At 42.0% G+C, this 27,228-nt stretch overlaps 1 protein-coding gene across 1 annotated transcript; it reads right to left on the bottom strand.

Annotated features, from left to right (window-relative positions):
- On the bottom strand, positions 1 to 27,228 carry IQCJ (IQ motif containing J). The gene is given in 6 exon segments (XM_040265293.1): positions 1 to 39; positions 41 to 103; positions 2,368 to 2,503; positions 14,697 to 14,777; positions 23,631 to 23,695; positions 27,205 to 27,228. Coding segments are annotated over 6 exon segments (408 nt in total).

Raw genomic sequence — 27,228 nt, 5'->3', positions numbered from 1 at the left:
TCAGAGGGTGGTAAAACCAAGTCTTCCTATCTGGGGCTCCCCTGAGAATATATATGAACCCAGTGGGTGTGGCAGGTCAGTCAAGGTAGAGCAAAGTCACTTTCTTTTCATGGGACGGTCACCAACAAAAGATGTGAGAATGAATGAATCTTTTTGAATGAAGCCTCAGCAAAGGGGTAATTATGGAAGATAAAACAACCTTCGTTATACCAGTTCCAAACAATGAAGCATAAAGTTTTAAACAATTTTGGCCTTGGTATTTTACCTGCCTGACAAATGAGAGACTTGGGAATGTGCCAACATCTTATATTTTCATGTTTTATTCTGTATTTAGTGTCACACCATTGCCATCATCAATACCAAAGTTGTTCTCATAGTCAACATTAGAATTCCGGGCAGTATCTGCTTGCTTTCTGAAGCTAATTCCAGTAATGATTTTTGAAAGTCTGTTTTGATTTTCAGTGTTTGTAGGCAGTCAGGAGTGAGCCAGACTCCCACACAGGAAATAGAGTCATCTTTGTCCATGGGCACAGAGCTAAGGCATGATGACATGGTGGTAGAGCAGGGTGCCACTCTCAATTCAGTGTGACATACCTTATGGGAAACCAAATTGCTGGGCACACCAGAAAGGGAAAATCTCCGCTACTAAGAAACCTTAGGGCACCTGGAGTCTAGGCTACATTAAATAAGGCAAAACCATTAGCAAAGCTGTGCAAAGATAGATGTAAACATAGACCAACGAGGGGGAAGAACATGCATTTTAGGCACAAAAACACTTGAGGTGCTAGAATCAAAGCAGTGCAGCAGCATAAATATAAAGCAAAGATAGATTCTTCCAGAATTTCAATAAGCCAAAAGGTTAACTATCCTAAAGCAATACCAAAACCATCAGGGATTTCTAGACAGTTGGTATTGTCTGGAATTAGGGCTGAGAAAGCACAAAGGTGGTAATAAACTCAAGCCTTTAACTCAGGGGCAGAGTGATTTCTCATACTCAGTTTCCATCACTCAAATCAAGGCTTCAAAGTCATTTACTTTATACCTTCTATTAACATTCACAGTGAAGGTATCCTAAACACTTAATTTTCACATTCTTTTTCACTGACAAATCAAGAATTAAATACAAACTTTGCTAAACGCAGACATTTTACAAAGTGGTTCATGAGCACCCTCTAGTGATAGTGAGGCCAGTTAAGACAACACATGCCCCCTACCAAAACTGTCTTTAAAAAGTGCAGATGCACCGTATTCCATTTCTAATGTCAGCTAAAAATAGATCTTCTGCCACCGTTATTTGCACTTACTTCTCTCTTTAGAATCCGTAACTAGATAAAGCCATTTATTAAAGAATATGCAATGCAATCATCTGAAAACATTTCAAAGTACCTTTGCTTGATCCCAATGTGAATGCATTATTTTGGCTGTTAGGAAGCATTTTTACAACCAAATAAACGTGATTACAAAGTAGTCAAGGATGATTTTTTTAAAATAACAATACACTTGTATAGTTCATTTCTCTTCCTAACTTATTTCAGTACTCCAGTGACTATGGAAACTGATCACAATGGCTAAATCCACACAACTCTGTGTTACAATTGCCTGATCATTTATTTCCTTATACATTTAGTGTTTTTTTTTTTTTTTTAAACAGAGGCTTCCCTCAAATTCCTCCATTCCTCAACCCTGTACTCCAGAGTTCTTAAACTAGTGGACCTGAGAAAATTGTGGTCTGCCGGCATGGTCTATTTACATTTAAAATTTTCTTACTGGTCGCAAACATTTAAAAATCTTCTGAAGAAGGAAAATGATCTTTGGCAACACTTGGCAACATACTTCCAGGAGCCGGGGGAAGTGTGTGTGTGGGGGGGGGGGGTGGGGAGGGGTGTCCCTTTAGGTGAGCCAGTCACAACTCAGTCCCCATCAGTCACATGGGTTACTTACCTGGCCCTGAAAGCCTTTAAGATGCAATCTCTGATTCCAAGACCCCTTTCAATTCTTCTCATGAAAGTTCTCTTTAAAATCCTAGTAACCAAGCTAATCTATCCTATTTGTGCCACAAAAGGCTACCAACCATGCAGATTAAAAGGAACACACTATCATCAAGAAAAGTAAAAAGATATTCTCAGTAACAGAGGAATGCCAACACACAAATGAATAGTTTAGACTGATTTCAAATGCAGTCAATTCCCTAAGCCTTGATAAAGTTCACTTTGCCTTCATGACCCACATCTTTGAGATGACAAAACCCTCACCACAGCAAACAAGCAACGTGTAGATCACACACCACCTGCTCACATCCCCACATTCCTCTCTGGGAGCCAAAGCCCTGGAGGCCAACCAAGTCAGGAGAAGGTAATGTGCACTCACGGGTGTGCTGCTATCTGAGAAGGTGTTCATGCTGACAGAGCTGCTCAGCTTGTCCGAGGACACAGAGGGCGGGGACGGGCTCCGCTTCTCCAGGGGCTCCTGCCGCTGCAGGTATTCACGCCACGCTCGCTGAATGCTGCCAAAAACAAACAAAAAGCACAGGCCCCGTCACTCCAGGCATAGACTCAGACTCTGACAAGCACGAGGAGTCCGAAGGAATTGACTTTGACCAGGAACTTGAAGCACAGAGAACGTGACATGGGAAGTCAGAAGACCTGGGCTGTCTGTGTTATTGGTTTGACCTTCACAAGCTTACCTGAACTAAACCAGTCTACAAGAAACAACTTAGTCAGAAAAAGTCATCTGTCAAAGTGCAATCAGTTTGCACATGTAAAGGTACATGCTTTGACTTATGGGACACAAAACCTTTCAATTTCTCATCACTTTTTCAAGTGAGAATAATAAATTATTGTTGAAGAACTGTTCTGTGCCAGAGTCAGCACTTGGCTCTGGATAGAGGAGACAGCACAGCCCTAGGGGGCCATTCACACAGACTTCAAGGTGAAGGGTGTTCCATGATGTTAGATGGTATAGTCTATGTGACCAAATGCATTGGCTCTGCTCTGGGACAAGACAGGCAAGTACCGTGCGGTCATGGATTTTACATACTGTGGAAGGAAACCGGTAATGTATGATGAATAAATAAAGACATGGACAGAGAAGACAAAAATATTTGAAATTGTTATGTACTATTCAGAAAATTAACTCATGATTGGGTGGCTTCTTGAGATTTCACCCAAGGAAGTTTTTTATGTCCTATGGTTCAGTTCAGTTCAGTCGCTCGGTCGTGTCCAACTCTTTGCGACCGCATGAACCGCAAGAACGCCAGGCCTCCCTGTCCATCACCAAATCCCGGAGTTCACTCAGACTCACGTCCATCGAGTTGGTGATGCCATCCAGCCATCTCATCCTCTGTCGTCCCCTTCTCCTCCTGCCCCCAATCCCTCCCAGGGTCAAAGTCTTTTCCAATGAGTCAACTCTTCGCATGAGGTGGCCAAAGTACTGGAGTTAACTCTCAAAAGAGTCATCTTCTGATCTGAATAACAGAAACCTCTTCTTCATTTTTGCTTGGAAAATCCCCTGGAGGGAGGAGCCTGGTAGGCTACAGTCCATGACATCGCAAAGAGTAGGACATGACTGAGCAACTTCACTTCACTTCTTCATGAAAGCTAAGTGACTTTTCTCCATTTGGACTAGTTTCTAATCTCTGAAGAGAGTAACATCTAGATTTTCACATGTGACCAGGGAACTGAATTTATTTTCTCCTGGGACTTGCCATACATGAACACCTATTGTCAGGATTCAGCTTTTGAAAATAGTTTTAAATGGCTGCGCTGATTCTCTCATGATCTCTTCTCAACTCCTGGAAGCATTTGATCTTTTTCAATTCTTCCACATACAACCAAAGTCACTGAAGGTGTTTTTATATAAACAACATTTGTTTTCATTTGGCTAGAATGGTTCAGAGACTGTCCATTCTCAACAATCAGAGGACACACAGAACACATGAACATTGGTATGTGTTCCCTAATTTATTAAGGCTTTGTGAGTTATGATGTTCAAGGAAAAGTCCAGAAGCTACAGTGAAACAACCTTGGGATCAGAGGCCAGTTTTCCCTGAAACTATGAAACTTCAGCTTCTGGGGCCCTTACTTAGAGGCCAGGAGCTTCTTGACTTGGGTCATAGATAGTCACTGTTTCCTTATTTAATGTCTTCTCAAAATGTACCCTTATTTATTTATTTTCCTTTGGTTTAAAATTTTAAACAGGATCTCAGAGAGACTCCTGTAAGATTAAGAGGGTCTTATAAGTGTGGCTGAGTGTGGTAATCCCATTGTTTCTTCTGGGATCCATTTTACTAAAAGAGTATCAAACTTTTGGCAGCTAATTTCCATATCATCCAAAGTGCTTGAAGTGCTGGGCAAATGCCAGAGCGCTGCTGAGAAGTTTTGTCGCCTTAGGACACACCTACAGCTTGTAAACCTGCCGATCAAAGACTTAAAAGCATGTGATTTTTTAAAAGTAACTTAAAAAATAGAGAATACTGACAACCCGTAGGATACCCATACGTTTATAGGACTATGAAGTATTCCTCTCTCCAAGCCCCACTTTTTAATTGCCTTGGTTATTCAGAAAATATAGAAAGAAAATATTGTAGCCTTTTGAGAAGTTGGGCTTCCCTTGTGGCTCAGCTGGTAAAGAATCCACTTGCGATGCGGGAGACCTGGGTTCAGTCCCTGGGTTGGGAAGATCCCCTGGAGAAGGCAAAGGCTACCCACTCCAGGATTCAGGCCTGGAGAATTCCATGCACTGTATAGTCTACGGGGTCGCAGAGTCCAACAAGACTGAGCGATTTTCACTTTGAGAAGTTACTTTTTAGCTTGATGAACAGCAGGGGGCAGCATGACACTTTCAAAAAAAAAACACAAAACAACGCTGGACAAAAATCCAGGTGAGATGTGCAAAGAATTTAAAGCATTCTCTTCTCCCTTGTAGTTATGGGATCTGGAAAGTGACATACCAGTTTTCCTAAAGTCGAAGATTAAGAAGAGAGTATTTTTTCCTTCCAAGTGGAAGAATATTATCTTCTTTTCTTAATTGATAAAATGTGACATTTGTTGTTTGTTGTTTATTCTCTAGTTAGTATCTGACTCTTTGTGACCCCATGGACTGCAGAGCACCAGGCTTCCCTGTCCTTCAATATTTCCCAGAGTTTGCTCAAACTAACGTCCAATGAATCGGCGATGCCATCCAACCATTTCATCCTCTGTTCAGTTCAGTTCAGTTGCTCAGTCGAATCCCACTCTTTGCAACCCCATGAATGGCAGCACACTAGGCCTCCCTGTCCATTACCAACTCCCAGAGTTTACCCAGACTCATGTCCATCAAGTCTGTGAAGTGATCCAACCATCTCCTCCTCTGTTGTCCCCTTCTCCTCCTGCCCCCAATCCCTCCAAGCATCAGGGTCTTTTCCACTGAGTCAACCCTTCACATGAGGTGGCCTATAAGTATCGGAGTTTCAGCTTCAACATCAGTCCTTCCAATGAACACCCAGGACTGATCTCCTTTAGGATGGACTGGTTGGATCTTCTTCCAGTCCAAGAGACTCTCAAGAGTCTTCTCCAACACCACAGTTCAAAAGCATCAATTCTTCAGTGCTCAGCTTTCTTCACAGTCCAACTCTCACATCCATACATGACCACTGGAAAAACCATAGTCTTGACTAGAAGGACCTTAGTCAGCAAAGTAATGTCTCTGCTTTTGAATATGCTATCTAGGTTGGTCATAACTTTCCTTCCAAGGAGTAAGCGTCTTTTAATTTCATGGATGCAATCATCATCTGCAGTGATTCTGGAGCCCCCAAAATAAAGTCAGCTACCGTTTCCACTGTTTCCCCATCTATTTCCCATGAAGTGATTGGACCAGATGCCATGATCTTACTTTTCTGAATGTTGAGCTTTAAGCCAACTTTTTCACTCTCCTCTTTCACTTTCAAGAGGCTCTTTAGTTTCTCTTCACTTTCTGTCATAAGGGTGGTATCATTTGCATATCTGAGGTTATTGATATTTCTCCCAGCAATCTTGATTCCAGCTTGTGTTTCTTCCAGTCCAGCGTTTCTCATGATGTACTCTGCATAGAAGTTAAATAAGCAGGGTGACAATATACAGCCTTGACGTACTCCTTTTCCTATTTGGAACCAGTCTGTTGTTCCATGTCCAGTTCTAACTGTTGCTTCCTGAACTGCATACAGGTTTCTCAAGAGGCAGGTCAGGTGGTCTGGTATTCCCTTCTCTCATAATTTTCCACAGTTTATTGTGATCCACACAGTCAAAGGCTTTGGCATAGTCAATAAAGCAGAAATAGATGTTTTCTGGAACTCTCTTGCTTTTTCCATGATCTAGTGGATGTTGGCAATTTGATCTCTGGTTCCTCTGCCTTTTCTAAAACCAGCTTGAACATCTGGAAGTTCACGGTTCACGTATTGCTGAGGCCTGGCTTGGAGAATTTTGAGCATTACTTTACTAGCATGTGAGATGAGTGCGATTGTGCGGTAGTTGGAGCATTCTTTGGCATTGCCTTTCTTTGGGGTTGGAATGAAAACTGACCTTTTCCAGTCCTGTGGCCACTGCTGAGTTTTCCAAATTTGCTGGCATATTGAGTGCAGCACTTTCACAGCATCATCTTTCAGGATTTGAAATAGCTTAACTGGAATTCCATCACTTCCACAGCTTTGTTCGTAGTGATGCTTTCCAAGGCCCACCTGACTTCACATTCCAGGATGTCTGGCTCTAGGTGAGTGATCACACCATCGAGGTTATCTGGGTCATGAAGATCTTTTTTGTATAGTTCTTCTGTGTATTCTTGCCACCTCTTCCTAATATCTTCTGCCTCTGTTAGGTCCATACCATTTCTGTCCTTTATCGAGCCCATCTTTGCATGAAATGTTCTCTTGGTATCTCTAATTTTCTTGAAGAAATCTCTAGCCTGTCTGTTGTTTTCCTCTATTTCCTTGCATTGATCAGTGAGGAAGACTTTCCTATCTCTCCTTGCTCTTCTTTGGAACTCTGTAGCCCCTTTCTATTCCTGCCCTCAATCTTTCCTAGCATCAGAATCATATATATACAAATACCTTTAAAATAGGCATTAAAATGTCTATTGATATAAGTCCACTCACTTCCTTAATTAAAAAGCTATTTCAATTTTTGAATATTTTCCTTATTATCCTTGTCTACATATACGAAAACAGTTTTACTTAGTCGAAAGCATATTATATTTCGTTCTTTTTTCTTTAAATTTAGGGGTCAAAAATGAAAGGCCAGTCACATCACTTTAGGCTACTGTTCTAAATTGCTACACTATTTCTACACTATTTCTTTTGAATGGTAGAGCCTTGCTATTATTACTCTCTGAATCATAGAAAAGTATTTGCATCACACACTTACTCCTCTTTGCACTGATACGATGTTCATAGATTAAATTAGTCTAATATTAGCCCTCAGAATACCATCTCTAAATGTTATTTTACTGGAGGAGAGAATTAAAACAAAATGCAGAGGCATTTGTCCCTCGGTCAAAGGGAATGACTTTCACTCTCTTATTCCAGCTTTATGACAATTCCTACTCACAAGTCTCCTTTACCGCTGCCGTGGAAACCCTGAACACCAACTACCTTGACATTTTTACTTCTGAAACTAAGCAATACTATCAATACAATGCTTTAAAAGCTGGTTGCAGAGAGGGAGTACTCTCTGTGTGTTCCCATATGTTGAATTATAAATAAAGTACAGAAATTTACTTCAAAAGAGATGATAAATACATGTTTCAATTTCTTTGCCAGCTCAATTCCAATTTATCTTCCCTTGTCTCAGGGACGGCATAATCATCTGCCTCTACCCTTTCTTTGTCAGTTTCACAGGGCGGGTGCTTCTCTCCCACACTCACAGCTACTTGGGGACTCACAACCTGGGCAGCTCTGGTCATCTCTGGATGTCCTTACAGAGAAGAGCAGAAGAGAACACTCTGAGGGATGCTTAGAGGAGGTTTGAGGGAGTCCTGGTTTTCAATTAGTTTTCAAGGATGGATAGGATTTAGACTGCTAGGGAGGAAGAGGAAAAGACCTTGGACAAAGGCCTGGAAGTGAAGGTACCAGGCAGGATGCAGGAGGATCCCAGAAAAGCTGGCAGAGCATGAGGTTATGAAGATAGGAAGAGGATCCTGATGTCAACAGGGTCAGGTGGGGGCGAGACTGGGTCTGCTCCCTCTCGCTGTGCCCAGGGAGTGGTAACTGTTTATAAGAACACTTTCTCCACTGGTTTTGGTCCATATCCTTACTCCTCTGCTATAAAACGGCGCCTGTGTGCTGGGGCTGACCAGCTTTCAAATCAGCAAATGAGTTTCTTTGACATGAAGTCTGGGCACTTTTTTAAAGGATGCTTCTGTGCTGAGCCCTGGAGTGGGTGAATCTGCACACAGGCTCTTTAAGAGAGCTTCCTCAGTTCACCATAACCTCTAGGATTGCGTGAGCATGAGTCAAACGGTCCTCAAAGCCAAATGCTTGGGGGACTTATCTCTCAGGGGCCAGTCATGAAAGTTGGGGTGTTCAATGCAAAGTATAACTCTTTGTCTCCTCAGAGAGAAGCACAAGGTTTTGAGTGCACTCCCAAATAGGAGTCATCACACCAGCGTTTCATGAAGAGATTGTGTCTCCTATCCACTTTGATGTGGTTTTCCTCTTGTCTGCCCAATGTGAAGGGGTCACTCCACCAGGTTTTAATTTTCCCTCCCAGAGGGAATCGTTCCATTCATAGTTGTAGATTCAGTGTGTCTGTGGGAGGACATAGTTCAGAATCTTTGTGTGTTGATGTCTTGAAGCAGAACCTCCCGGAAACGAAACATGTTTGCACATGCTTAGTCATTCAGTTGTGTCTGACTCTTTGCGACCCTTAGGGACTCTAGCCCTCCAGCCTTCTCTGTCCATGGGATTCTCCAGGCAAGAATACTGGAGTGGGTTGCCATGCCCTGCTCCAGGGGATCTTCTCGACTCAAGGATTGATCTTGGATCTCCTGCATTGCAGGCAGATTAGAGTGATGTAGGTTCTTGCTCAGTTTTACCTCTTATTAGCTGTGGCCTTGGGAAAAGTACTAAACTTTCAGGCCTGCACTTTGCTGATGCGCAAAATGGGAACAACAATAATGTCTTCATAATTCTTGCAAGGAATCAAAGATATGGTATTTATATTTAAGTCACTTAGCCCCAAATTTGACAAATAGAGGTTCTAGATAAATCACTATAATTACTTAAGAAAACCAGACACTTTCAAATATTTTTTAAGTGTGTGTGAAGTCGCTCAGTCGTGTCTGACTCTTTGCGATCCCATGGACTGTAGCCTACCAGGCTCCTCCCTCCATGGGATTCTCCAGGCAAGAGTACTGGAGTGGGTTGCCATTTCCTTCTCCAGGGGATCTTCCCAACCCAGGGATCGAACCCAGGTCTCCAGCATTCCAGGCAGATGCTTTAACCTCTGAGCCACCAGGGAAGCCAAGTAATAGGTGCAAATCATAAGGGCTTCCTGGTGGCTTAGTGGTAAAGAAACTGCCTGCCAATTCAAGAGGTTCAAAGTCTATCACCAGGACAGGAAATCCCCTGGAAGAGGAAGTGACAACCTGCTCCAGTATTCTTGCTGGGAGAATCCTATGGACAGAGGAGTCTGGAGGGCTGTAGCATATGATATACTGGATTTCTGAGGATCTTTACAGGAAATATTTTATTAGCCCAATTTGATATAAAAAATATGTTTAGAAAAGGTACAGTTGCATGGGGAAGACACACTAGAGTAAATTTTTTCTTAGATTTTCTCATTGAAAGCTCACTATGATCTTTTAAGATATGGTTCGTGTTCTAATTTTATAGAAGAATGCAATGAAGGCCCAGAGAGATAAGCAATGGTCACTCAACAGACAAGGAGCAGGGCTGGGATTTGAACCTAGGGTGCTCTAGCTTCAAAGTCTGCTCTCTCAACCTCTCATCCCTCATGGCTTCTTTTAATGAATCTTTTGACAAAAATTGATAGGTAGTACTTTCAAACAAAGGCACCTCAGGTTTTACTGAGATTCGAGTTTGACTTTATTTGGGGAACTGTCTTCCTTCTCAAGACTATGTCTGTCTGTCTCTGTCTCTCTCTCTTTTAGAGTCAAAATGTTATTTCGTCACTAAATAAAACATACTAATAACAAGTAAGGAGAGGAATTGAACATATTTAATGAGAAGACTTTTACAAGATGATTTGTATTTGATAGATCGTTATGTTATTCCATTACAAAATAAACATATTGTTAAAAACATAAAGAGACAGACCACACAGAGTTAATAAACAATTTTTAAATGATGGCCTGTGTTCAGAAGATGCACTTTAGGTCTCATTGCAACACGCAAGGAGAGACCCTGATGTGAAGGGCAGGGATTTGAAGGGGTTTGGAGGGTCCATTTCCTTCCTCTGCAGCCAGGCCTCCCTGCTAAAACCTGCACTTCTCTGCTGTGTGCACTCATTCCCAGACCCTTGGGCAGCCTTGGCCCTAGCTCAAACCTTGTGCTCTGTGACAACCTAGAGGGATGGGATCGGGTGGGAGGTGGGAGGGGACATATGTATACCTATGGCTGATTCATGTTGATGTATGGCAGAAACCAACATAATATTGTAAAGCAAATATACTTCAATTAAAACAAAATTGTTTAAAGAATACTTTCTGTCTTAGGGCTGCATGGGAGCATTTGTCATGGTGCTTTCACTATTACTTTTGCTTTTACTAAGTTTTCTGAATTAAGAGGCTTTCCTTTGCTTGATCTTCCTGCCTTTCACCTCCCCAAAGTGACTTTTTATTAATAGCTGTGCAATCCTGATTGCTTTTGCCCTTTTGATGCAGTTCTTTGATCCTCCGAGTCTAAAACACAAAATTACCTCTTAACGGCGGCATTCTTGAGCCAGGGGATTTGCTCTTCCTGATATTTCCTCTAAATTCCACTCTCAACACACTTGTTCTTTCCCCCACAGGCCTCTAATTCCTTCCAGGTGGCAAATACTTTGCATTGCCACCTTCTGGTTGTGGTGGTTTAGTCTCTAAGTGAAGTGAAGTCGCTCAGTTGTGTCTGACTCTTTGCGACCCCATGGACTGTAGCCCACCAGGTTCCTCCATCCATGGAATTTTCTAGGCAAGGGTACTGGAGTGGGTTGCCATTTCCTTCTCCAGGGGATCTTCCCGACCTGGGGAGCGAACCCAGGTCTCCCACATTGCAGGCAGATGCTTTACCATCTGAGCCACCAGGGAATCATTTCACTAAACCTCCTAGCAAATCAAGGTTCCCCCAAAGTACTATTAATTAAATGAACAAGAGTCTAGATTTTTCTCTTTTTCTTCAAGGCCCCTGACGAGATCTGTGGTGTACTTTCCTGACTAAGGACTAAGTCTCTAAGTCATGTCTAATTCTTTGTTACCCCATGGACTGCAGATTGCCAGGTTCCTCTGTCCATGGGATTTTCCAGGCAAGAATACTGGAGTGTGTTGCCATTTCCTTCTCCAGGGGATCTTCCCCATTCAGGGAATGAACCTGGGTCTCCTGCATTGCTGGCAGATCCTTTACCAAGTGAACCACCAGGGAGGTGCTCTTATCAAACTGCCTCCTTTTAATGTTGTCCTGAGTGTGAGGGAATGACTGAGATCCTTTCCTGCTCCTACTGATCCCCACCAGAGATTGGCCTGCCAGAGTACATCCCATCTCGGGGCTTGCAGGAGCTGGACTGTCCAGAAAACCTTCACTGGAACCTACTTCTCTCTCCTCATCAGGGAGGGGATTGAAGAGTCTACAGGAAAGCAAATGTAATGATGTAGTAACCCCAGCTTCTCCTTCTCCCCATACCCCTTCTACCTGGGAAAGATAGGTTTCCAGCTGGTTCCCACCAAGAGAAGACAGAAGACCATAACAGAAAGCCTGTGAAGTTTGACAGTAACTCTGGAATATGGAATAAAACCCCACCTTTCATACTCAAGGCTCTGTAGGTCTAAAGGTCCCTTGAGAAGCAGGAATGGGTGTATGCCAAGATATTCCTTGTTGAGAATGCCAGGGTCAGCCTGGGGAAGACCATCAGCAAAGCAAGAGACACAATGAGGGGTGCAACCCACACCACTGGTGGGGGCTCAGGGGAGAGCCAGCAACCCTTCCCACAGAGTCCCAACTCTTTTAAGGAAGGAACTGCCTAGGGTGTGAAAGCTCACCATCAACAGGAAACCTGGAGCAGCCTTGGTGCTTAGCACTCAGAAGGTGGGAGAGGTGACCCCAGGAGGGGAGGGGAGGAGGAAGGAGAGGAGACAGGGAAAGTGAAAGAGGAGAGGGAAGGGAAGGGAGCCGGCTGCACAGCTGTAGGGAAGATATAATGTGTGTAGAGGGGAGGTGTTCAAACTGTCATGAGAGTTAAGAATTTAATAACCAGATTAGACAAGAGTCACTGAACTGGAGTCAATTCTCCGATGGGACTCAAATTCCATTATTGGGTAAGATTAAGTTTTCTCTCCCTCATCCCCCTCCACTGAGTGGAAATGGGGTTCAGAGTTATTAGAAGAGATAAAACCATTCTGTTTGCACCTCACTGAGCTGAGACTCCTCCATCATGCCAGCTACACATAAAATCCCAGATTCTCGGAGCTACTGGGCTCTTAGGCACAGAGATTCTTTTTTTTTTTCCTTTGCCTGCTCCTCTCTCTGGCACCTACCCCTCCGTCTCTACAGATTGGAGAAGATGAAAACTAAAAAAGACCAGGGAGGTTTCTTAACTTCATTTCAGCATACATGTTAATCACTTTAATTTTTCACACAGCCAACCTTCCTTTCCAGTGCTTTTTCAGTTAAGAGGACGTTATCTTAATGAGAAAATTCCTAACAATAAAGCAACCTATGTTTGGAAACTAACATCTTGTGGAATGAGGCTGACACACAGCTTACATAAAACGATTTGGTAGCCTGATTCATTATTCACATAGTAAGTGTGACACACAGCTCCTTAGCAGGGAGCCCAACTGGTTGAGAAGCCACATCTGAACTTTACCTTGAGAAGCAGCCCCGTGTGCTCACTCAGAGGCAAGCTTTTTACTGATAACCAAGGTCAATGTAGATTTATAGAGGTGTATACTCAGATTTGCTTTTATCCAGCAGGATATTATATATCTGCATCATTTCTGTTTCAATTTCTACATTCAGCAATGGCTTACTTTTTCAAAGCTGTACACCTCAATGCTCCCCTCTTCAAGGTGACTTCTTTCCTAAAAGATTCCTCTTTGGGCTTTTTGCAAATGATCAGTGTTCCTGACCAAGCACAGACATGTTCAGATTCTCCAGATACATGCTTTTCAGAGTGTTAAGCTGTGTGTGTGTGAGAGAGAGAGAGAGAGGGAAGGAGGGAGGGAAGGTGAGGAAGAGGGGGAGAGAGAGAGAGAAAGACTATATACACTCACGGTAAGGCTCATAACTTATCCCCCCCCCCAAAATCTGAATGGGAAAGGATCACAGAGTACAAACATAAACAGTTTAAAATTGCTTCTAAAGTGATTATTTGGAGAAGGAAATGGCAACCCATTCCAGTATTCTTGCTTAGAGAGTCCCATGGACAGAGCAGCCTGGCAGGCTATATAGTCCATGGGGTCACAAGAGTCGGACACGACTTAGTGACTAAACCAACTAGCCAACCAAAGTGACTATGATGGGTCCTTTCTTAATAAAGTTTTCAGTTCAGTTTAGTCGCTCAGTCGTGTCCGACTCTTTGTGACCCCATGAATCACAGCACGCCAGGCCTCCCTGTCCATCACCAACTCCCGGAGTTCACTCAAACTCACATTCATCAAGTCTGTGATGCCATCCAGCCATCTCATCCTCTGTCTCCCCCTTCTCCTCCTGCCCCCCATCCCTCCCAGCATCAGAGTCTTTTCCAATGAGTCAACTCTTCACATGAGGTGGCCAAAGTACTGGAGTTTCAGCTGTAGCATCATTCCTTCCAAAGAACACCCAGGGCTGATCTCCTTCAGAATGGACTGGTTGGATATCTTTTCAGTCCAAGGGACTCTCAAGAGTCTTCTCCACACCACAGTTCAAAAGCATCAATCCTTTGGCGCTCATTTAGAAGGTTGTTATTTTGTTCTAGAATACAGCCTGTCTGTCTTTGGATCTCATTAGTTTTATTTTTGTTAATACTGAGGTGTATATAGCAGTATTTTTATGCTTTAGTCATTTGCAGTGGGAGAAGGAGAATCTCGTTAGGCCATATTAAGAGAGAGTAAGAAAGGAAAGGACAAGAAGTGAGAAAGAAAAGGAAAGGATTTTTTTCTCAAAATAATTGACAAGAGCTGGACTGCAAATGGAAGGAAGACGGTGGAAAGAGTGCGCGCGTGTGTATGTAAAAGACGTGGTCTAAGGTGGAATAAATCAAGTTACTAAGAAGAAAGGCAGTGAAAAATACTAGTGAGATTTGAAGAATGTTACTTTGCCTGGAAGGGAAAAACCAAGAAACAAAGTGATGACCATCAAATACTTCCCTACGTTATCCATCGATGGTGCTGTGTGCTCAAAACAGCTTTGTTGCTACTTACAACTGGGAAGAAATACTGTTTAATATATAAATATAAATGTGAATAAATGTGTGATTCTTATACCCATGAACTCCAGAATAGTTCAGAGATTAATAGAGTAAAAACACAAAAATTTTAACGTGAACTTTAAAATAACTTACATTTTCACTTTTGAGTCCAAGGGCTGTAGATTGAGGTGACACTTTTGAATGTTATTCTCCACATCCATGGCCAGTTGGTGACTACAAACAGAAATAATGCCTCAATATAAATGAATCCATAAACCTGTCATTTATGTCAATAAAAGTGCCAAATTGACACTGTAATTGACATAGCAAGTACATATGCACTTTTGTTCATTTTATTATACAGTCCTAAAAATTCTTATTGATGGATAGTAGATAAATAACCTGGAGAAGGCAATGGCACCCCACTCCAGTACTCTTGCCTGGAAAATCCCATGGGCAGAGGAGCCTGGTAGGCTGCAGTCCATGGGGTCGCTAAGAGTCGGACACGACTGAGCGACTTCACTTTCACTTTTCACTTTCATGCATTGGAGAAGGAAATGGCAACCCACTCCAGTGTTCTTGCTTGGAGAATCCCAGGGACAAGGGAGCCTGGTGGGCTGCTGTCTATGGGGTCGCACAGAGTTGGACACGACTGAAGCGACGCAGCAGCAGCAGCAGCAGCAGATAAATAACCATACGATAGAAAGAAAGTGTGGTTTTGCCTTTTATCATTGCTTTTCTTTTTATTTCTACCACTTAGCTCAACATTCATATCTAAGGCATGCAAATCATTTACTTTACACAAAGACAAAGGCAGAATATTAAACTGTTTCAGAGGAATAAAAGCCATGAGTAGAATGTTACAAACCCCATGGTATTGTCCAACTAGTAAGTTGTAGAGAGTCTCATTCATTCCCAATGGTGTCACTACCACTGAACCTTTTCTCCTTTCATTCTGCAAGCTTTTTCAGAGCTCCCACTGTGAACAAAGCATCAGTCAGCCCTGGATAAAGATGGAGGAACTGTGACTATATGCCATTGCTCCGATGAACCTAAGACAATAACTGGGTGCTACAATGGTCAAGGAAGTCTATAGCAGCTGTGCTGGGTCTTGAAGAATGGACAGGGATTAGTAGGTTAACATGTAAAGGTAATACCTATGAGGAAGATCCTAAAAGATGATGCTGTTAAAGTGTTGCACTCAGCATGCCAGCAAATTTGGAAAACTCAGCAGTGGCCACAGGACTGGAAAAGGTCAGTTTTCATTCCAATCTCAAAGAAAGGCAATGCCAAAGAATGCTCAAACTACCGCACAATTGCACTCATCTCACATGCTAGCAAAGTTAGTCTGAAAATTCTCCAAGTGAGGCTTCAACAGTACATGAATGGAGAACATCCAAATGTTCAAATTGGATTTAGAAAAAGCAGAGGAACAAGAGATCAAATTGCCAACATTCACGGGGTCTAGAAAAGGCAAGAAAATTTTTAAAAAAACATCTACTTTGCTTCATTGACCACACTAAAGCCTTTACTATGTGGATCATAACAAACTGTGGAAAATTCTTCAAGAGATGGGACTACCAGACCACCTTATCTGCCTCCTGAGAAATCTGTACGCAGGTCAAGAAGCAACAGTTACAAGTGGACATGGAACAATGGACTGGTTCCAATCGGGAAAGGAGCAAGGCTATATATTGTCAACCTGCTTATTTAACTTATATGCAGAGTACATCATGCAAAATGCCAGGCTGGATAAAACACACTGGAATCAAGATTGCTGGGAGAAACACCATTAACTCAGATATACAGATGACACCAACCTTATGGCAGAAAGCGAAGAGGAACTAAAGAACCTCTCAATGAAAGTGAAAGAGAATGAAACAGCTGGCTTAAAACTCAACATTCAAAAAACTGAGATTATGGCATCTGGTCCCATCCCTTCATGGCAGATAGATGGGGACACAATGGAAACAGTGACAGACTTTATTTTCTTAGATTCCAAAATCACTGCAGATAGTGACTGCAGCCATGAAATTAAAAGATGCTAGCTTCTTGGAATAAAAGCTATGACAAACCTAGACAGCATATTAAAAAGCAGAGACATTACTTTACTGATGAAGTTTGTATAGTCAAAGCTATGGTTTTTCCAGTAGTCATGTATGAATGTGAGAGTTAGACCATAAAGAAAGTTGAGTGTCAAAGAATTGATGCTTTTGAACTGTGATGTTGGAGAAGACTCTTGAGAGTCCCCTGAACTGCAAAGAGATCCAACCAGGCAATCCTAAAGGAAATCAATCCTGAATATTCATTGGAAGGACTGATGCTAAAGTTGAAGCTCCAATACTTTGGCCACCTGATGCGAAGAACTGACTCATTGGAAAAGACTCTGATGCTGGGAAAAACTGAAGGCAGGAGGAGAAGGGGATGACAGAGGATGAGATGGTTGGGTGGCATCACCAACTCAATGGACATGAGTTTGAGCAAGCGCTGGAAATTGGTGAAGGACAGGGAACCCCAGCATGCTGCAGTCCATGGGGTCACAAATAGACACAACTGAGCAACTGAACTCAACTGATGAATAAGATATTAAAATAAAGGAGTAAAATCCAAAGAAAACAAAAACACTAATTTAAAAAGATACTGCTGCACATGCCCCAATGTTCGTGACAACATTATTTACAATAGCCAAGATAGGGAAGCAACCTAAGTGTCCACCAAAAGATGAATGGATAAAGAAGATGTGGTATAGACATACAATGAAGTACTATTCTGCTATAAAAAGAATGACATTTTGTCCTTTGCAGCAACATGAATGGACCTGGAGGGTATTATGCTTAATGAATAAGTCAGACAAAGACATACTGTATGTAATCACATAGATGCTGAATCTAAAACATAAAACACATGAGTGGATATAACAAAGCAGGATTACAAGGTACAAACTACTCTTAATATGTATGAAGTAAATAAGCTACAGGAATATATTGTACAGCACAAGGAATATAGACAATATTTTATAATAACTTTAAATGTAGTATAATCTATAGAATCGTAAATCACTATGTTGCACACCTGAAATTAATATAATATTGTGAATTAACTAAGTATCAATTAAAAAATTAGGTCATTGATTACAGAAACACAGCCTAGGCAGGCTCAGGCAGGACTAAATCCCACTGAGGTCCCATTCTGAAGGTCCCTCTCCTGAGAAAAGGGAGAGGAGAGCAGGAAGCTATTTACCTGGCCTGCCTACTCAGGTAAGGGGATCTGGGATGCAGCTATTGGTTGGGCCCAGTTAGATCTGGTATCTTTCTACACCACCTAAAGGATCTTGTTCACCTGTGACTTTACTGGGACAGCAAAATGATTCATTGAAAGTGACTCTACTGACATTATTGGGACCTCTGATGGCAATTTATTTCCATGACTGTGAGCATCAAACTAAATAAATGAATGTATTCTTTCATTGAAATGATGATTTGAAGTGCCATTGTTAAATGATTATAAAAGTGACCTGTGTTCTTTGGAAAAAACAGTAGAAGTGAAATGTTCAGGCTATTTTTGAACAACAAAAAAAATATTGTGGAAGGGGACAATACAAGTGGGAATATAAAAGGAAATAAGTGAGTATAAGCAGAAAACTAATAGTCATTGGTCACACAATGTGTACAAAACACTATTGTGACATTTTGCAGCTATTACCTCATCTAGTTCTCCCAGTGGACTCTATTAGTCAAGCATTATTTTCCATAGCATAGAGGTGAGAAATCTGAAGCTCAGAGAGGTTATGTGCAACTCAACAGAAATCACATTAAAACTCAGGTCTCACCACTACAAAGTACCATTTGGAAGATTTTAATATCAGACTTTACTAAACTTCTACTGACTGTGGTTACCATGAAATATTTGATATCTAATCACGTGGTAATGGGTGTATGTGTATGTGTCTGTGTGTTTAAAACTGAAGCAAAAGTTTCGGGAATTATGAATTCTCCAACTACATAAAATGTACTCTGATATTTTTAAATTATATTTCAGATTTTTTAAAAAGTCAGTGGTGACCCAACAAATCAGTTTAACAAATCATCAGTGGATTGTGATCTATAGTTTGAAAAATGTTGCTACAGGGAAACAAAGAACTTGAAGCAGGAAAATGAGATGAATGGGATGTTTTAGAATGGCTTGTGGTGGGAGTGAGGAAGGAGAATGAAGGCAGTCATTTAGTTGGGTATTCAAATTGGCCAGATAATAAAGACCAGGATTAAAGTTACAGTAAAGAAGAGAAAAGGATAAGAAAAAAATTTGTGCTAGAGACATCATTAGAATAATGAATGTATTTTCTCCTCTTGAGAAAGGAATACCCAAGTGATGGGGAAAACACGGTAGATTAGATATGGCCACTGCATGCTGCCAACAGCCCAACATAGTGTTGTGGTTGCTCAAGTGGGATGCTCAGGGGCAAGGGAAAAAACACCCTTGTCTGGTCTGTGCCACTGGTATTTGGGGTCCATTATTAACTTTATTTGCTGATTTAAAGATATATTAAATGTCTCCTTTATGCCACGAATGATGCAAAACATGGGGGACACAATAATGAAAAGATTAGACATGGTTACTGTTCTTATGGTCCTACAGTTTAGGAGATGTATATTGAAAAAGTAACTAGAAATGTGACAGATGTTATTAAAGGGTACCACAGAGACCTAAGCCAGTGGTGGTAGGCATGAAAAGCCTTATTTTTTAAACTCTATGGTCTTGTGGGAACAATAGCCTTGTAAAAAGGATACTTTAAAATACTGTATTATTACAATAAGAAATTAACAATTTGGGCAATACAGATATACATGAAGTATTGTGGGACCTGTTGCTATACACAGCAACCAAAGACAAGGCTCAAGTCCATAATGAGAACATTTTTTATAATATTAGCAAATTTGTTAGTGTTTGTTAATTTATACATCCTCAGGAAGTGATACACTACAAACACCAATAGGTTTAAACTAGATAACTTTAGTTCATTCTATCAATAATTGCCAGTGGGTAATAAAGTGATTGGGGATTCCCAGGTAGCTCAGCTGGTAAAGAATCCTCCTGCAATGCAGAATACCCTGGTTCGATTTTTGGGTCAGGCAGTTCCCCTGGAGATGAGATACGCTAGCTGCTCCAGTATTCTTGGACTTTACTGCTGGCTCAGACAGTAAAGAATCTGCCTGCAATGTGGGAGACCTGGGTTCGATCTTTGGGTTGGGAAGATCCCCTGGAGGAGGGCATGGCAATCCACTCCAGTACTCTTGCCTGGAGAATCTCATGGACAGAGGAGCCTGGAGGGCTACAGTCTATGGATAGAGTCACAAAGAGTCAGACACGACTGAGTGACTAAGCACAGCACAATAAAATGATTATATTAATATGTCAGAAGACTGTGTGACTTGCAATCATGAATTTCCTACTCTCGCACCCAGCCTGGTTCAATATTTACAAAAAATAGCACTCAAACTAAGGTCTTAAGTTAATAAATGATTTTCAAAAACAACAGAGTCACAAGCAGCCTTCTTCCTGATTAATGGCCTTAGTAGTTGTTCTTCTCTGTTTAAGGGAATATGCCAAACTTCACTGAGAGAAAGACAGACAGACAGAGACAAAAATGCACCCAAACCTCCTGCATATGGTCTCAAGTAGAATAGAGTTGCCTTGGAGAAGGAAATGGCAACACACTCCAGCGTTCTTGCCTGGAGAATCCCAGGGACGGGGAGCCTGGTGGGCTGCCGTCTATGGGGTCGCACAGAGTCAGACACGACTGAAGTGACTTAGCAGCAGCAGCAGCAGCAGCAAAATAGAGTTGCAGCCTCCCCTCCCTTCCTACCAACTGTCTACCACAAAATCCTGTTGAGCATTCAGAATAAATGCAATGTTCCAAGGGGGAATAACAGATCAACTGCCATGACACCACTATCGCTTAACTTATGGTCATTTCGAGTAGCTGAGATGATTTACATCAGCACCCAAGTCAGCTACAGCTATAATGAAATGCCTAATCTGCTCACTCAAAGTACCCCAATTTCTCAATCAAATTTGACAGCTTTCAAGGACACAGTGTGGCCCTGAAGTGGACCAGAATTCCAGGCAAATGGACAGAGTGGTTAGGACCAGCATGAAAGAGAAGCTTGCCCCGCAGGCCTATGTGTTTTGAGAGAAGACTCTGAATCCCATCCCTCGAATTCCTCAATCATGACTGGGGAATACAAGCGTACAAAACAGATTGGCCATTTTCAGAAGCTCTTAGCTTTCTCGGGTTTCTAGATAATTCGAGAGAAAAAAAGAGGGAGGGCAAGGAGGCAGAAGTCCACATATTGACCACTAGTCTTTGCATATCTTCCTGAGAGATATGCTGGGAGAGATACATGCTGGTGTTAGCCAGGGGTTTAATACAGAGTTGTGGTCAATTAGCAGAAAAAAACTGCTAGAGTTCACTTCCCACATTAAAATCAATAATGACAAAACAGCATAGTCAGATTTAAAAAGTAAACGAGCCGAGCTGAGCATCATAAAGTGTGTCCTCAGAGAATTAAGCTAAATGAGATTATTGAATAACTAAAAAAAAAAAAAATCTAAAATATACGTAGACCACTGGTTCTCAACCCCAGATCCTCATTAGTATCACACCAAGGAAGTTTTCAAAAAAATACTGATTCTTGGACCTCAGCCCCAGGGATTCATATTTGACTTGTCTGGGCTGGTATTTCTATTAAACTCCCTGGTGATTTGAAGTGTAGCCAGGATGAAGAACCACTGATTTAATGTCATTATAATACTAATTAATCTCCATAGAAGAAAAATCTTCTTTCTAGTTTCAGCCAAAAAGTCTTCAGTTATTATTGTTTACAAATAATTAGGGATGATGGTGATGAAGGAGAAGAGGAAAATCAAACTATTTTATTCTTATTTATCCAAATTAATGAGAACCTGCCTAACAAAGATAAATCAAATCCATAGATAAGTCAGCATCTTTATTTGATCAAATGAACTGTTCTTCAAGTGGTACCATGGAGAATTCTTAGAATTGCCATGGGATGGCGATGAACCTGAGAGGCTGGCTAATTCAAACAGCCCCCAGATGGCTGGGGAAGGAGCTGATACTGAAGGCACCATGCTATCATGGGTGCCACATTTCATGTGCTCAATAAGACTGTCAAGCCAGCATTCTTAGCTTCATTTCCAAAGATGGGGAAATGGGCTCAGGATGATTAAGTAATTTGTGCAGACTCATAAAGCCAGGAAAAAGCAGAAAGAGGAATCAAATCAAGGTTTTCCAATGTGCAAAAATGTTTTCAACAGCATCTCAGATGGCCATGTGCACTCTTCTTAGGCACTTCCAGTGTCTATTACCTCACTGCTTAACAAAAAAAGTGCTCTCTGTTGAGCAGGCTGAATTTTTACTAAATTCATTCTTTTTTCTGTATCACCACCTATTGCTCCATATATCCTGCTCATTAATCCTTGTTCCGCTTTCTAAAACAAGAAAAACAATGTGGTCCCTCTTTTATAGGAAAATTTCTTCAAATGTTTAAGTATAGGTATATGTCCCCTCGGAGAAGGCAATGGCAATCCACTCCAGTACTCATGCCTGGCAAATCCCGTAGATGGAGGAGCCTGGTAGGCTGCAGTCCATGGGGTCACTAAGAGTCGGACACGACTGAGCAACTTCACTTTCACTTTTCAGTTTCATGCACTGGAGAAGGAAATGGCAACCCACTCCAGTGTTCTTGCCTGGAGAATCCCAGGGATGGGGGAGCCTAGTGGGCTGCCTTCTTTGGGGTTGCACAGAGTCAGACACGACTGAAGCGACTTAGCAGCAGCATATGTCCCCTCCAAGATCTCTTTTCTCCAAGCTACACATCCTCAACTCTTTGCAGTAGTTTTACATGGTCCCAGAACCCTCACAATTTTAACCCTTTGATGCTCTTGGGGATGTCAATGTGCCTTTTAAATGTGGTACCCAGAGAAAAATGTGATGACCCCCACATGGACCTGGCCATGGGACTCCCTTTGAAGACAAAAGGAGAACGGAGCAGCAGAGGATGAGGCAGTTAGGTATCAATAGCATCACTGACCCAACGGACATGAATTTGAGCAAAATCCAGGATACAGTGGAGGACAGAGGAGCCTGGTGTGCTATAGTCCATGAGTCTATGAGGTTGCAGAGTCAGACAGGATTTAGCAACTGAATAACAACAATGACATGGGACTTTACTGGTTACCAGCATGGGCTCTGGTGGCACTGAACCCGACTTTCACTTTCATTCTTACCACTCTGAGCTGAGTGTCCTTAGACAAGTGCTGAAAGTTCGCTGGGTCTCTTTTCTTATGGGTAAAATGGAAATAATAATATTGAAAGGTCATCATCAGAGTTTGCTGAGGAAACATCTGTAAGCATCCACTGGTACAAAGTACACTGTAAATGCTCAATTAATGATAGCTCATTATTTTCTTCTTTTATCTTGATAGTATATACCTACCACTCAGACTATTACGGTGATATTTTTGGAAGCCATATAAAATCATGGTCTCGTGTTAATGTCAGATAAAACCTCTAAGCATTCACTGACACGGAAGTCAGAATATGTCTTTTACAAGCTCTAATTGTACAATTTTCTTTAAAATCTAAATAAAAGGCTGTACTTTTAATCTCCGTTCAACTTCATCTCTTTCATTCTTGCTTTTAATTCCAGCTCAGTCCGCAGTATTATTTTGAATGGTCATTCTATCAGTCTTAGTGTTACCCTTATGTTTTTACAAATTTTGACTTCCTTCTCTACACATCCCTGATTGTAGACAGAGTAGGGTTAAGTTTCAAGCCCTCAGACATACCATCAGATACATCTCCAGGAATCATGTCACTCTGTTAATTAGTACAATCTGTGTGCTGTAGCTCAAGTAGCTATAAGTCGGTTTGACTATATCTCAAATGAGCCACATATCTGGGTCCTGATCAAATAATATCCTAAGATGAATTTACTTAATTATTTTTGCCTTGTGAATAGTTTTTTTAAAAAATGCCAGCCTTTCAACTTTAGTATTTTTACTTACTTTTCAAGTAAATACTTTCCATCATTAACTTGTTTCAAGGGGTTCTGCAATCTTTTCAATTCTTCCTGTGAAAAAGAAAAAAAAAATGTCTTACAAGTTGACTCCATGTACTTATGGGTAATATTTCAGGAAAATTGTTACCAAAATTGAGATAATCACTGTTATGAGTTCTGGACTTTGCAATGGATGAGTGTTTCACATACAATTTTATCCTTGATCAAATTAAAATACAGTTCTTCCACTTACATTGTATGATTTTTTTTTTTAACCACTAAAGATAATGCCTCCTGTTATTTTTCCAGAGTGGCAATATGTTTATACAGATCCACCCACACACCTCCCAAATTTACTCTTATCAACAGTATTATGTTTGTTGGTTGGTTGCTGGGTGAGGGGCTCTAAGGAAGGTGGAATGGGTTTGACCATTTAGCAAACACCGTCTCTTGTCTCTTGGTAACTCTTGGTTACCTCAGCCCCAGTGCTCAGACACACACACACACACACAAGCAAACACACGTACACACTCCTTCCCTGAATTTCAGGCATCCAGTCTCAGTAATCGCATTCCCTCAGCCACAGCGATTGCTTCAGGGATGAGACAGAAGTCAGCCCAGGTTCCTGGTGAGACTGCCTGTCTCCAGACTTGTCTTCAGTCACAGCAGGATTTAAGGAAGGCCCACGAGAGCTACAGACTCCTTCAGAGTCACGAAGAGCCAGACATGACTGAGGAGACTTAGCACGTAGGCATGCACAGAAGTCTGCACCTGGGAAGACCACAGTTCCTTGAGATCAACCTGCTTGTCTCATCGCCACAAATGGCTGAAATGCCAAGAGGAAGCCCCAATATGCACTAACTACTCATTCACCTCTGAAAGACCATCAAGACTAGTCCCAACATGTTTCCAGCCCATCAGCCATCTGAGTCTCCTCTGTTACCTATTTTCTTTAACTTCTTACCCTACTGTACAACCCCACGTTTGACCCAGTCACCCAACTCTCCCCAGTCCCTCCAGTCTTTCCACTGAACCCTTTGCAACTCACAGTCCATCATCATTAAAATCCTCTATCTCCTCAGTTTCTTTGAACATCCCCTTAATTATCTCATTCTAACTGAACTCTTGCTGTTCTGGGGACAGCTAAGTCTTTGCTAGAGATAGAAGATCAAAGAACAGTTTCAAAAAGAGTTTTAGGATATAAAGGAGTCTGCTGATGACAAACCCGGCTGATCCTGAGCACCCTGTCTCCTCTGCAGTCCTCTGTAGAGGTGGCCATTTCCTCCCCATGTGCTATACACAATACACTCTGGAGGAGGGATGGGGCCATTTTTGCTCCTCCCTGCTGTTCCCAGATCCTCTTCATCCTATAAAACCTCACTCTTCTGGAAACACACCAGCAGCCTGTCCGAGGGCCCTGGTCCTTCTCATCTATCTTCTCTCCTCAGGAGGTCTTATCCAGTCCTCAGCTTTAAATCTATGCTTGCACCTGACCTCTCCTCTAAATGCCGTCTGACACATCCACCTGCCTTCTTGGGAGTTCTGTGTGCCTGGCTGACAGGCATCTCAAGTTCAAACCAAAGTCTTGCTTTCACTGCCTAGACCCTCCCACCCAAACCTCCTGCTTCCCCACTTCTTCCTCATTTTAACAAATGACATCAATATTCACCTAGACATGCAGCGATATGACTCCTAAAACCTAGAAGTCAGCCTCTACTCCTTCCTTCCTCTCTCAATCCACGGTCAATCAATCAGCTAATTATGTGGGTCCCAACTTCAAAATATACCCAGAAATTGACCATACTCCTCAGTCTGGTCTAAGGCAACTGTGGGAGTCTCCTATCTCCCTGCTTCCCAAGTTAGCCCTCTTCATTCACTTCCCCTTATACCAACCAGCAGGACCATTGAGCATTTGGGTTTGCTTTTTTAAGTGACTGAAAATCACACATCATAAGTGTACAGTACAATGAGTTTTGACAAATGCGTACGTTGGTAGAATTACCACCTCAAATGAAATACAGAACATTTACTTCACTCCTGAAGGTTTCTTCGTGTCCCTGTTCAATCAATTCCCCTCTCCCAAAGGCATTTCTGTTCTGATTTTTATCACCATAGATTAATTTTTTATTAATTTTTATTGGAGCATAGGTGCTCACCATAGGTTAATTTTGCCTGTACTAGAATTTCACATATATTTGTCTATTCTTTTGTATTTGGCTTAATTCCCTCAGCATCATATTGATACATAGGCAGCTATATATGGCTAATGGCTATGAAGATAGAGATGACTAAAGTGTAGACAGAGAGAGACACAGCATCCTTTTCACTCATATACATTTTATTTTCAAGGGAAAACTTACCCTTCAACCCTACAGACTCTGGTTTCTAGACTCTGGTTCCTAAGAGTAAATCTCCACCTCTGCTCTCTCACTGTCAGCCACTCAGTTTTATCCAACTCATTGTGACCCCATGGAATGTAGCCTGACAGACTGCTCTGTCCACAAAATTGTCCAGGCAAAAATAATGGAGTGGGTTGCCATTTCCTACTCTGGGGGGTCTTCCTGACTCAGGGATCGAAGCCGTTGTTCCTGCAGCTCTGGCACTGAAGGCAGAGTCTTTATCCTTAGCACCATCTGGGAACGCCCCTCTATTCTCTATTTTCTCCCAACCCTCCACTCCTCCCAACTAGTCCTTCAGCATATCCCACCCCACCTCCAGCAACCAGAGTAATAAATCCAAGTCAAAGAAAAGGTCAGGCTTAAACCCACTGTTATACAGAGAGGAAATAGGTTGGATAAGGATCCTTAGTTCTTGAAAACCAGAGGTGGATTTTTAGGCCCTGAACTTTTCCTTGTTTCACACCTGTTTCAGGATTAGGAAAGAGACTGTGTTGTGGTGGTCCTGGCACTTTCTTCTCTTGCATGTGCCTGTGGGTTTCTTTTCTTTTTCCCTGGGCATCTGTGGGGCAGGAAGGAACAGGTTTCTGCACTTGGGGCCAGCCACTCTCTTTCCTTTGGTTTTTTCATTGCGGGGAGTTTTGGGGAGGGAGAAGGAAGGCTTTGGTGCAGCACTTTATTCAATCTGACTGTCCACGTTCTGGGAAATCATATTAAACATAAGGTCAACGACTAACAAGAGCTTTCTGAACAGCTGCTCTGCTGACAATTTGGAGGATTGATTTCATCATTTGGTTATTTAAGCTAACTATACAAAAACACTTCAGTTCAATTGGCCAGCAAGTTCCACAGCGTATCCTTGTTTTCTGGGAGATGGACAAAGAAACTGGCTTATTCCATGGATCTTTGCTTGGAGGTTCACTCTGATAGTTTTCCATCGATTTACCATTAAAAACATATACATGGTGGTCTTTCCCACCCCTGGTTTCTCTCACTAGTCTTTGTTGCCTCAGTTTCACATCCAAGCCTGCTATTTCATATTAGAAACCAGCATGGCTCCCAGGTGCTTTCAGATGGATTCCAGGATCTCAGCCAGAGCTTGTTTGTCTTACCAGGGAGGGCCCTGCCTCCTGCCCTCCCTCACCAAGTCTGGTCCTGTGAAACTTCACCCAACCCTGAACTCACATGCTCTCTTACACTGGGGGACAT

This window comes from Oryx dammah, unplaced genomic scaffold (assembly GCF_014754425.2).
Source record: "Oryx dammah isolate SB20612 unplaced genomic scaffold, SCBI_Odam_1.1 HiC_scaffold_2, whole genome shotgun sequence".
Taxonomy (NCBI): Eukaryota; Metazoa; Chordata; class Mammalia; order Artiodactyla; family Bovidae; genus Oryx; species Oryx dammah.
This window is presented reverse-complemented; position numbering and strand designations above follow the sequence as displayed.